Source organism: Falco naumanni, chromosome Z (genome assembly GCF_017639655.2).
Source record: "Falco naumanni isolate bFalNau1 chromosome Z, bFalNau1.pat, whole genome shotgun sequence".
Classification (NCBI taxonomy): Eukaryota; Metazoa; Chordata; class Aves; order Falconiformes; family Falconidae; genus Falco; species Falco naumanni.
The window spans coordinates 6,909,455-6,921,248 of record NC_054080.1 but is presented as its reverse complement, the minus strand read 5'-3'; the positions used below and the strand labels follow the sequence as shown (position 1 = coordinate 6,921,248).

Sequence of the window (11,794 nt, the reverse complement as noted above, 5' to 3'; positions counted from 1 at the left end):
AATGAGCAAGCATCCAGTTGGATTTCTATATTAATGGGCTGGGAATACCCTCCATGCGCAGTGACTGGAGTCAGGAGAAACAGGGAGAGAGGGATGTTTCAGCTGACAGCAAGCACAAGGCGTGCACGCTGGAGCACATGCCAGGGTCTGTGAGTCCTTGGGGTGGAAAAGAAGAGAGAAGAAGCAAGAACACCCTCCCCAAAAACACCCCACCCCAAGCCCCCAAAAGCAGAAAGCCACCATGCCTGCAACAAGCAGGAGTCATGGCTACAGTATGCCTTCCCACTGTCCGCACAATGACGGTGGCATACGGTGACTTCAATCCATGCACACCGTGTCTAAGAGCAAGCAGCAAGGTGTGAACTCATCAGAAACTCCAACTGATGGGAAAAGGTGTCTCAAAAAAGGGTAGGCCAGAGTGACAGGCCCATCAGCCTTGGCAGAAAGTGTACTGCGCAGTCCCAGTGAGGTGAGGTCACCTACAGCATCGAGCCGCACCTCCCGCTCCCTCTTCCTAGGCCTCAACAGTTCAGCCCTAAACTTACACAGCCAAGTCAGTTTGGGAACATCACGTGGTTTATGCAACTTGGTTACCCCTCACAAGCATTTTTAAAGTTCTCCCTTTTAACACCAGTACAGGAGTTAAAAATCTAGGGAGATTGTGTTGTGTTGGGTTTTTTTTTTATGCTTAGCTTTTTTTGTTGTTTTTTTTGTTTGTTTTTTGGTGAACTGTTGGCATGTTTCAAGCAACAAGACTCATGGGTTGTGGGGTGATAAGTTGAATTTTTTTGCTAAATTCTTTTATTTTTGTTTAAATTCTCACTTCAATTTTAATTCTTGAAGAACAGCTTCGACAACATATATCGCACTCATTATAAGAAGCAAAGGGTTATATCAAAAATTATTAGTATAGAATCACAGGAAACCTGGTTTGGAACCAGAAAAAAATACAAAACAGATATAGATACATAGACACAGGACAATTTTTTTTATAATTATTTGGAAAATGTTATTTTCCCCTAATTCTCGTTTCTTTTTTTTTCTTTATGCGCATACGATGTTTTAAGTTTTACAAAAAATGAAAATAAAGACTAATATTTTACAAAATGAGTAACAATGCTCGTGGTAAGTGTTTGCGCGTGGAATTTTTTTGTTTGTTTTTTGTTTGTTTGTTTTTCATTCTACACAAGGTTCAGTTCAGTTTCAACGCGTTTTGTTTTGTTTGTTACTGTACAGCATATATCAACAACAGTCCACAATAAATCCTGGAAGATCCAGTATCCCCTTCAGGTTTGATTAATATCCCCTCAATACTCATATTTTTTTTCTTTTTATTTTTTTTAATTTTTTTGCTTTTTTTGTCTCTTTTATTATTATTATTTATTTTTTTCCCTCCTCTCCGGGGGGGGGGAGAGAAAAAAAAAAAGGCAAAAAAAAAAAAGAAAAAAACAAAGCGCGAAACACCACAACCTCCACGGACGCGAGGTCCGTCCTTCTCCCCACCACGGCCACACCTCTGCTCCTACTCGGCCCTTTCTTTTGTTCAGTGTCCGCCTCCCGGGCCCCCCCCGCACCCCGACTGCCCCTCGGTGCGAGCGTTCCCGCTCCCGCCGCCGCCGCTCCGCCGCGTCTCTGCCGGGGGTGCGGGCCGGGCTCTAGGAGCACTGGATGGACATGTAAGGCCAGTTGAAGCTGCTCCCCGACAGTAGCATATCCCTGATGAGGGTTTCGATGGGGGTTTTACCTACCAAGCGGACGAAGAAGAGCTGCTCGATGACGGAGGAGGAGACGGTGCGCAGGGAGGGCAGCCGCAGCAGCAGCTTCCCGAAGCGGCTGGGTTGGTTGGGGTACTGGCTCCTCACGTACTCCTCCAGCGCGCACTGGGACTTCTCCTGCAGGCTTTCGATGTGGGCCGCATCCGACAGGCCGCAGGCGTCTGCCCGCCGCACCGCGCCCGCGGAGGCAGCCGCGGATCGGCGGCGGGGGGGGGGGAGAGGAGGAGGAGGAGGAGGAGGAGGAGGAGGAGGAGGAGGAGGAGGAGGAGGAGGAGGAGGAGGAGGAGGAGGAGGAGGAGGAAGAGGAGGAGGAGGAGGAGGAGGAGGAGGAGGAGGAGGAGGAGGAGGAAGGGGGGGGAGACGGTTAGTGGCGGGGAAGCGCACGGGGAAGCGCCGCCGGGATGGGGGGACACCCCCAAAGGCGCAGCCCCCCATCCCGTCCCGTCCCGTCCCGTCCCATGCCACCCCATCCCGCACCGCCGCCGCCTCGCCGCCCTCGTGGGTGTTTCTCCACGGGGGATGTGGTGGGGTCCCCGCACCCCCATCACACACACAGACACGCACACACAGAGACACACACCACCACCACCACCACACACCCCCCAGCACCCCCGGACACTCCGCGCCGGCGAGCGCGGTCCCGGCTCCAGGGAGCCCTGCAGCGGGTTGCTGGAAAGCGGGACCAGCCCCCGGTGAATAACACCGAGGGGAGGGAGGGGAAAGGAGGGTACTGGGCAAAATACTACCACTAACAACAACAACAACAACAATAATAATAATAATAATAAAGATAAAAAGCACAGGCGCGCACACGCAGAGGGAGTTTGTTGACATGGCTGCACATCAGAGGGAGGCAGCGGCTGTGACCTGCGGCGGCTGGCAGGGAGCCGGCCGGGGGATGCCGGGGAGAGAGGGGGTCCCCCCTGTTCCTGCCCCGCCGGCAGCCCATCGCAAATTAGCTACATCTTTGAGGGCTGTTCGGTAAATCCGGCGGAAAACAGGCTGGGTTAGTCCGGGCTTGCGCTGAGCCGGCGCCTGCAGCCCCCAGACACAAAGCTGAGGAGGGCTGCAGCGAGTGAGCCTTGCCTAAATGTGGCCTGGGAGACTCGCCCCCACCCCCACCCCGCTCCATAGGTCCCTATGGCACGTATACAGCCAGGAGCCTACCCCTAGCTCCTCTCAGAACCATACGACCTGGGCAAACGCGTACTAACCCGAGCGCAGAAACCCTTCATATCTTTGCATCTGTACCTATAGACGTTATTCCACGCATAGGTACTCGCAGGGAGGTAACAGATGCATCTGTGCGTTTACATGCACACGCGCATCCTATCTCTCTGAAGGCAGAGCCAAAAACGGGGGATAATTTTGCACCGGCTCCTTGCTGAAGGACTTCCTCAGGAGGCTACGGTCGGGAAAAAGTGGTGGGTATGCCCGGATGGTTGAAACCATCCACATTGTTGTGGAGATTAATAATAAATATTTAAAAAAAAAAAACAAACAACAACAAACAAACCAAAACCAAAACTACATCACGATCAGAGGGAGGCAGTCAGCTAGCAGTGCAGTTTAACATAGATCAAAGCCAGACTTTGCTAATATATAGATCCGTATATGAAATAATGCATGTTAATGGCCCCCAAAAGGACATTACAAAATTGTGAATGTAGAGTTATGACCCTGGAAAGACACAACAAATTATTCAAAGCCAAAAAAAAAAAAAAAAAAAAGAAAGAAAAAAAAAAGAAAGAAAAGAAAAAAAAATCTGTCGCAACTGCATTTTTGAAGTTTAAGTCTTCTCATATCAAGAACTGGCTTTACAAAGATTTCTGAACACCTTCATCTACAATACTATGGCCTCGAGCAAAAATACAAATAAAACAAGCCATAATTCAGGAACTTCTGAGGAGGAGAACCTTTGACCTGCGCTGCGGACTTGGCATCCCTCAGATATACAATTATCTGAGCTAGTCTGCTCTGCTAATCCATACTGTACCTTTCATGCAATGATATTTTGCAACATCTGAAGCACCAAGTTACAACATATATATCTATCAAAAGCTCAGGCCTGTTCTTGTTTGCAATATATATCAAAACCACAGGCCTGTTCATATGTTGATTGCCACCAATCACACTCCATATTTACATATATCTTGCTATTTTACATGCATTATCTGCCCATTATGCATTAAGATCCTATTCAACTTCCAAACAATGCAATATGAAAGGGTCTTACTGACACCCTAGCAGGGCTTTTTTCTTTATGCCCCATATGTCATACCCTTAAGGTTAGTAAAATATTTATCAGATATTTACGATAAGTGCACCTATAACTGCAGGTCACTGGACAATGCAGACAGGGAAGTTGCTGGCTAGAAGGGCGGCAGCCTGCGGAGGCGAGGGGTGGGGGTGGGGGTGTTTAAGAAAAATACGCCTTGGTTTTTGCCTTAGACCTCCTAACACTCAGGATTTTCTCATGCCGATAATATCTATTGAGCTTTAATTATTTAAAATGGCCTGGCATATGCCTTTACTCGGGTTTTATTCCACATCCTTAAAGGTGGCGGTGGGAAGGCTTAATTCTCCCCTCAGAATGGGATTAAAAATAATAGTAATTAAGGGATGCACAGCTCGATTAGATTACAGAGTCCAGAGAGGTGCAATCCATGGGAGAAATAATGCAATCCGTGTTTACTGGAGGTGAATTATTATTCCATCTCAGAAAGTGGGCTAATGTGAAAATCCTGTGTGCGCCTCACTTTTTTATATGGCAGTGTGTCAATAAAGGAAAGCTCTATATTTCTTCCTGCAGTCTATGGAAAAGAAATTATGTAAATAAATAACCATTACTGTTCAGCACACTCCAGCCTTCCCCTTTGTAGTGGCGGGAATGTATTTCATGTTGCGCGTTCAGAAGAGTTTAGTGTTGAGAAAATATAGATGTAATCAGCTGGCATCTAACTAGAAATCAAAGTTCTTATTGCGCTGCAAATAGATTTATTGGATTTATGTTATCTGGCTCGGTCCTTTCCTGGAAACGTTTATTTATGATGAGGAAAAGCTAGGTGCAGGAATTAATAACTCTATAAAGTTTGGAGTTTTTTTTGGCGGGGGGGCAGGGGGCAGAGGAAGGGGTGGGGGAAAAAGAGACAAGAAAGGAGCAGGTTTTGGGTCACGACCCAGTCTTTGGATGGTGTCCAGAATTTTACGGATTAAATACATGCTATCCGTAGCTCGAATGTAAAAACCACAACAGGAGAAACCCATGCCAGCTTTAAATACTTAGTCCTCAGTGAAGTACTTTGGACAATATGCCTAAAAATGTCTTTTCCATCAGTCAAAGTTTGTTTAAAAGTTGGATGACTTTGAGAAAGGCTTCCCATGAATTCCCCTCTGGCTAAGCAATCAAAACAAGTTTAGTGAAAAGTGGAAATGTGCGAATGGGGGTGAGGGGTAGATTACTCCTGACAGCTGTATTTCCATTTTCTGAGATACCCCGTGCGATCCTGCTCCAAAATAATATTATTGTTGCCTCCCTGAATCCCATTCATGCTCTACTCCATTGTGGGAAGGGGCTTCTCCCCTTGCAAACGTTTGGTTATGATTACATTTGTTTTTAATATATGTAAATGAAGGGCTCCTCTAAAGCCACTAACCACATTTCTCGCCAAGGTCGATTGTGTGGGGAAGGTAATGGGGGGGGGGGGGGGGGGGGAGATGGGGGCAGGGGGAAGAGAGAAAGAGAAAAAAAATACACCACCACCACGAAACATGCCCTCATCTGGGGCAATCTCCTTCTTGGGGCCTTTGGTGAGTGTAAGGGCCGAGGCATAGGCCAGCCCCCCTCTGCTTGGGAAGAATGTCTCAAAGTTGGGACTAACACACACACACACACAAAAAAAAAAAAATTAAATATCAAAAAACGCGGGTTCTCTCCGACTGTCCCTGTGTATTGATGAGCACCCTGAAATGAATGGGAAGGGAAAGTCTGGGAGTCTGCAGGCAGGCTGCGGAGTTAAATCAGCCTGATAAATGCCGGCAGGTCTCTTTGTCACTTTTGAAAAACATGTTTCCATCAAGAAGACTTATTAAGATAAAATACATTAAAATGTCGGGCTGGCTATTCAGTAAATCTTCCATTTGTTTTAAGATCTGCACTTTATCCTTTGCAAAGAAATATTCCCTCCAACACTGCGAGACTGCATTTGCACTGAAAGTAAAAGGGGGCAGTCACAGTACATGTCTCCGACCACCCTGCATACAAATTAGATACTCCTGTCTAAATAAATTATCTGATGTTCAAATCGATATTAATACTACATTTGCTACATTACAATATTGTGCAAATTTAGGAGTCATTTTAATACAATGTAAATACTATTTTTCATGCATGAAAGGCAACAAATATTGATGGATTATAAACTGCTTACTGTTAAACAAGGCCTTTGAACGATTTGCCATCTTTGTTCAGGAATGCTTTTAATTTTGCCTCGGCCTAGTTGTAAGCCAGATTTATCGGAGCTGTTTAGTTATCGCTAACCGGGAGGACCGGTTTGGAAAAGGTGTGGGGGGGAGAAACCGGGACAAGCAAGGAACAAGGGGAAGGTTGGGGGTGGGGGGGTGGGGGGTGGTAAAAAAATAAAAGGAAAAACAAACAAGCAGAAAAAGTGGCAATTAGCCCCATCGTGGCGATAATTAGAATAATAATTAAAAAATGACACTGCCAGGCCTCTTATCTTGCCTTGTTTCCATTTCCTATATTTCCTCCATATCGTTTCCCTTTGATGTTTATAAATTTTTCCCTCGCAGGTTACAATAATAGAAGACGTATTATATTCTTATAGGCTACGACCAGAGCACTTCAAAGGCGACGCTAATGCACTTTCCCGCTAGTTAATTCGAACCATCTATCACAGGGAAAAATTGTTAACATGCATGTTTCCACCGCCTCCACTTAATTCGATTTTTTTTTAAGGGTTTTGGCTTTTTTTGGGGGGTGGTGGTGGAAGGGAGGGGAGTGTGTTAAAATGACAACATCGGTGGGCCTGAGGGGGAGGCTGATCCCGGGGCCAGGGCGCACCCCATCGGGCCCTACACTACCTCGGCCTTCCCCCTGTTCTCTTCACCAAAAATTAAATTTTAGATCATTTTTTTCCTAATTTTTCCGCCATTGTGGGATATTTTGTTGTCTTGTTTGCACGGCGCAACCCCACTCCCCACTCCATCCCCCCCCCCGCCCGCCTTCTCACCTGAGGTGAAGAGGACGATGGCTTTCAGGCAGCTGTACTCGGCCGAATCGACGTGCAGTGCCTTCAGCTTCTCCACCTGCTCCTGGAAGATGCGGATGTGGTCCATGAAGGCGACGACGCGGTCGGCCGACATGGGGGATGCGTGGAGGCCGGCGGCGGCCAGGAGAGGGGCCACATGGAGAGGCATGGAGCACTGGGCAGCGTTGAGGACGAAGAGCTCGCTCCAGGTGAGCCGCAGCAAGGCCACCTGGTCGGTGATCTGCAGGTCGGGGAAGAAGGGGATGTTGCGGGCCCACTCGACGGCGCTGAAGAGCAGGCGGGCGGCCAGCTCGCAGATGTTCTCGATGCCCATGATGTTGTTGGGCTGCATGCACTGGCTGCCGTAGCGGGAGGTGGGGTAGGGCTCGGCCCGCAGCAGTAGGGAGATGTATCCCGAGAGATAGCAGTGCCCGTTCAGGGGGTCGCCGTTGGTCAGGGCATACTGGCCGGGGTTGGGCTGGGTGGGCGGCATCCTTCCTCGCTGAACCGCTGACAAAAAGAAGGAGAGAAGGAGAGGAAATGTGCATCCAGGAGGCTCCCAGGCATCGCCCCGGCGGCGCTGCCAGCCAGCCGGAGACAATGCCGGGCTTCTTCCCCCCCACCCCCCCACCACCACCCCCCCGCCTCGCCCCCGGCACACGCACAGGCACGGACAGACAGAGGCATGCGGAGCCGGGCAGCTGCAGCCGACCTGCATCGCCCCCCCCGCCCGGCCCCGGCCCCGGCATCGGCCCCGGCCCCGACCCCTGCTCAGGCAGACCCAGCCCAGCGGCAGCCAAGCAGCCCCCCCCAGCCCCCAATGCAGACAGGCTTCACAAAATAAACACAGATTAAAAAAAAAAGAAAGAAGGCGAAAAAAAAAAAGCCAAGGCAAACAAGACAAATCCACACACAACCCCCCCACCCCCACCCCGGCCCCCCTCCCCTCTCGCAACAAAAGGCAGCCCCGCACGTAAAAAAAAAAAAAAATTAAAATCAAAGAAATCCTCCGGGTGGTGAGAAAGTGGGGTTAAAAATCACAGCCAGCTGTTAAAAATATAGCCAAGCTCTGTTGTGGATCCCAGCCGACTGCCCTGGTAGCACTGAGATTTATAAGTGAACTGCTGTGTTGCTTTTTAAAATAAAATAAAACAAAATAATTCATAAAAACAAATGCGTCCGTATCCTCCAAAAATACCGCGTCGTCACCCTTCGAGCTGGAACAGGTCGCAGCCCCCCAGCTCCCCACTGCTAACTTTATTACACAGAACCAGCTTTCCATAGAAGACCCCCCCTCCCCCGCCCAGCAAAGTTCTGCCTGCTAAAAGGAAGAGAAAGATTAAATATTATCAAGGGAAGGGGGGAAATAAAACAAAAAGGTCCGAACTTACAATAGCCAAACATTCGTGGAAAAAAAAGGGGACGGTGTAATTAATATCTTTGGTGCGCTGTTGCCACTGCAAAAGCCTGCAGTCAGCGTTGCACAGTGAATGCACAAGCTTGCAACTGCAAAAACACTGGATTCATTAACCATCTCCACACAGAGCGTAAGCATGCCTCGAGTCCCGAAAGCTGACCAAAGTTGGTTTTTTTTTTTTTTTTTTTTTTTTTTTTTTTTTTAGTGTGTGCGTGTGTTTTACTCCATCAGTGCCAGCATTTGCAGCCGCATGCCATGTAAACAAAGGTAACTTCAGGGGAAGATACGGCTACTCAGGCTTGTCCCCTGCACACACAGACACGCACACGCACACCCGCACACGCTTGCTGGCACGCACACGAACACTCAAATCACTCATCTTTCCGGCGTGCCACATTTTCTCAACTTTCTCTTTTCTTCCCCACCGAGCTCTCCTCGCCTCCCGGGCCAGACCTCTCTCCTCCTGCCCTCCAGCCCACCTCTCCCTCTTCAATCTGCTTGTAAACTTGGCAGTTATTTTTCAATTAACTGCGAGCACAATTCTAACTTGGGGTTGTTTTTTATTTTTTCCTCCTCCTTCCTTTTTTTTTTTTTTTTTTTAAAACCCCCCCCCCCCCCCCCCCCCCCCCCCCCCCCCCCGACGCCTACCAACAGCCCCTGAAGCTACCAATGAAGTCGTCATATTTGCGAGCTCTTTCAGATCTGGAGCAGCTTCATTCCTTTTCTTGTGGCATATAAAATATAATTTTAAAACCAATTAAGGCAGTAGTAATCCCCGCTCCGCAAAATTGACTGTTTCACTGATGTGACTCTAAGACATCTTTAACGACAGTCACAGGGTAAACTTTAACTGTAAACCGAGCAAATACATTTCGAGGAGAAAGGAGGGCAGGAAATCTTCCTACGCGAGAATGAGCCTGAACGCAAGGAAACCCACAGAGACTTATGGAAAGGAGGAGGAAAAAAAATAATAAATAAATAGCAGAGCAGTTGGAAATGCTGAGGAGCCCGCTGCCAGATGCAGGCTGCGGGTTCTGCTAAAATGAGAAGAACCGGTAAATAGGTTATAAATCGCGATTTGTATGCAGGCTTTAAGGAGAGGGTGGAGTTTGATGAAGAAATAAAATGAGCAGCGTGCTATTAAAAAAAAAAAAAAAAAAGAAAAGAAAAGAAAAGAAAAGAAAAGAAAAGAAAAGAAAAGAAAAGAAATGACAGAAGTACAGAAACCCGGTTCAGTCACAAACTTTCCTTTGGACGCATGGAGTGAAAACAAGGCCAAATCTCGCACAGAAGCACACTCCGGGGCACCGGGAAGCACAGGGAAGCGGAGATACAGAAGCACATTTCCCCCTCTTTTTTTCCCCTTTCCTCTTTTTCACCCCCTTTTCCTCTTTTCTTCCCTACTTACACGTCTTTCATCTTTCTTTCGGGAAAAATGAGGCTGGGAAATGGATCTACCGAGAAGTGTTGCGGGTTTAAAAAGAAATGATGGGGCGGAAGGGGGGGTGGGGGGGAAGGAAGCTGAATGGAAGCACATCTCGTACGGGAGAGAGATGTATCTCCCCCCACCCCCCCGGTCTCATGCCAACAATAGACAAAACCACATCCAAACACACACACACACACGCACACGCGCGCACACACACACAGACACCGACACACGCGCACACACACACGCGCGCGCGCGCGCGCGCGCGGGAGCAGAGGTAGCGGCTAAATGATAAATATTTAGCGAGCGATCGTAATAATAATAAATTCTCGGCACAATGAGCGGGGAAGGGGCTAGCGCGGCGGTGCCGGGGAAGGGGGTGGGGAGGAGCGGGAGGAGGGCAGGAGGCACAAACCGAAAAAGCAAAAAAGAAAACACCACCAACCACCATCCACAATAACAACAAAACCTGGCGCAAAGCTGCCAGATGGAGTGCAGGCAGAGGGAGAGATTGACATGTGCATGGAAAGATAGAGAGACCTAGATCGCCACGCAGAGCCGTAGATGTGTGTGTGTGTATATATATATATATGTGTGCGTATATATATATATATCTGTATATGCACGCCGCGCGTGTGCGCGCGTGTATATATCTCTGTATACGCGCATAGGTGCGCGTGTGTGCGCGTATGCACAGGCAGACACACACAGACGGAGAGCCCTCGCACACGCACGCCTGCACAGCCGCGGGGAGAGGGAGCGATAGCATAGTAGGGAAGAAATATTCACCTTCCCGCCTCATGCCCACTTTGAGGCACTTCTTGAGGCGGCAGTACTGGCACTGGTTGCGGTGGTGCTGGTCGATGGGACAGTTCCTGTTGGCGCGGCATGTGTAAGTTAAGTTCCTGCGGACGCTCCTCTTGAAGAAACTTTTGCAGCCCTCGCAGGTGAACTGGCCGTAGTGCTTGCCGCTGGACTTGTCCCCGCACACCACGCACTCGATGTGCTGCTGGCTCTGCCCCGAGCCCTGCTGGCCCGCTCCCTTGTCCCCGGCCGTGCCCGGCGTGGAGGGGGGTCCCGGCTGGCTGGGGGTCTGCGGGGTGTGCGGGGCGGCCGAGCCCCCCTGCTGCTGGGGCGGCTGCTCCCGGGCCGGCTGCGCCGCGGCGGGGTTGGGGCCGCTCGGGGTGCCCCCGGCCACGTCTTCCTGCGGATCTCGCCAGCTGCTAACTACCATTGCCATATCTCGGGCCCAAAAAAGTGCTGGGGAGCGGCGCGTCTCGCTGCGGGCTGCCGGGGAGAGAGGCGGGGGGCGGGGGGGAGGCGGCCGGCCGGGCGCCGGGGGCGAGCGGGGAGCGAGGGGACCCTGCCTGCCGCCTGCCTCCGCCTCGGCTGCCGCCGCCGCCGCTGCCCTGCTGCCGCCGCTGCTGCCGGCTGGAGCCGCTCCTGCCGTTTTCTTTATTTTATTTATTTTTCGCCGCGAGCCCCCCCTCCTCTCGCTCGCGCCCTCGCTATTTTTTTTTTTTTTAGGGAGGGGGGAGGGGGCGACGGAAGATTTTCTCCCTCTCTCTCCCCTCTCTCTCTCCCTCCCTCCCTCTCTCTCTCTTTTTTTTCCTTTCCTCTTCCTCCCTTCCCTTTCCCTTTCCTTCCCTTCCCTTTCCTGCGCTCCCCCCCCCCCTCTTTAAAATACCCCCGCCTGGCCGCTTCCCCCCTCTGCTCCCGCTCTCCCCGGCTCTCGCCGCCTCTCCTCGCCCTCCCCCCCCCCCCGCCGCCACTTCAAGTTGCAAAATCAGAAACGGCAAACAAGGCTGTCGGGAGAGGCATTCAGGAGAGTAACACGCCGGACACGCACACGCAGGCAGACACGCGCGCACACGCCCGGCACACGGCTCCCCACTCGCGCACACGC

General features: G+C 50.3%; 1 protein-coding gene across 7 annotated transcripts; it reads right to left on the bottom strand.

The window, feature by feature from the left end:
• Positions 1-724: 724 nt before the first annotated feature.
• Positions 725-11,474, bottom strand: NR2F1 (nuclear receptor subfamily 2 group F member 1). Of its 7 annotated transcripts, XM_040580308.1 has the most exons (5): positions 10,678-11,474; positions 8,434-8,548; positions 7,025-7,552; positions 1,749-1,936; positions 725-1,664 (listed from the first exon to the last, which is right to left on the bottom strand). In XM_040580308.1, the coding sequence occupies exons 1-5, from the start codon at positions 11,126-11,128 to the stop codon at positions 1,381-1,383; spliced, it is 1,566 nt and encodes a 521-aa protein (XP_040436242.1). In that variant the 5' UTR covers positions 11,129-11,474; the 3' UTR covers positions 725-1,380. The 7 variants fall into 7 exon arrangements, 6 of the variants coding, with proteins under 6 accessions (XP_040436242.1, XP_040436244.1, XP_040436245.1 ...); XM_040580311.1 differs by lacking the exon at positions 8,434-8,548 and having other exon boundaries at positions 1,549-1,664; XM_040580309.1 differs by having other exon boundaries at positions 1,631-1,936.
• Positions 11,475-11,794: the final 320 nt, after the last annotated feature.

Coding starts and splice junctions, on each gene's coding strand:
- NR2F1 (XM_040580308.1), bottom strand. CDS start 11,128: ATGGCAATGGTAGTTAGCAGCTGGCGAGATCCGCAGGAAGACGTGGCC. Junction 8,549..10,677: donor AGTGGGCATGAGGCGGGAAG/GTGAATATTTCT, acceptor GTGTTTTTGCAG/TTGCAAGCTTGTGCATTCAC. Junction 1,937..7,024: donor CATCGTCCTCTTCACCTCAG/GTGAGAAGGCGG, acceptor TGCGGCGGGCAG/ACGCCTGCGGCCTGTCGGAT.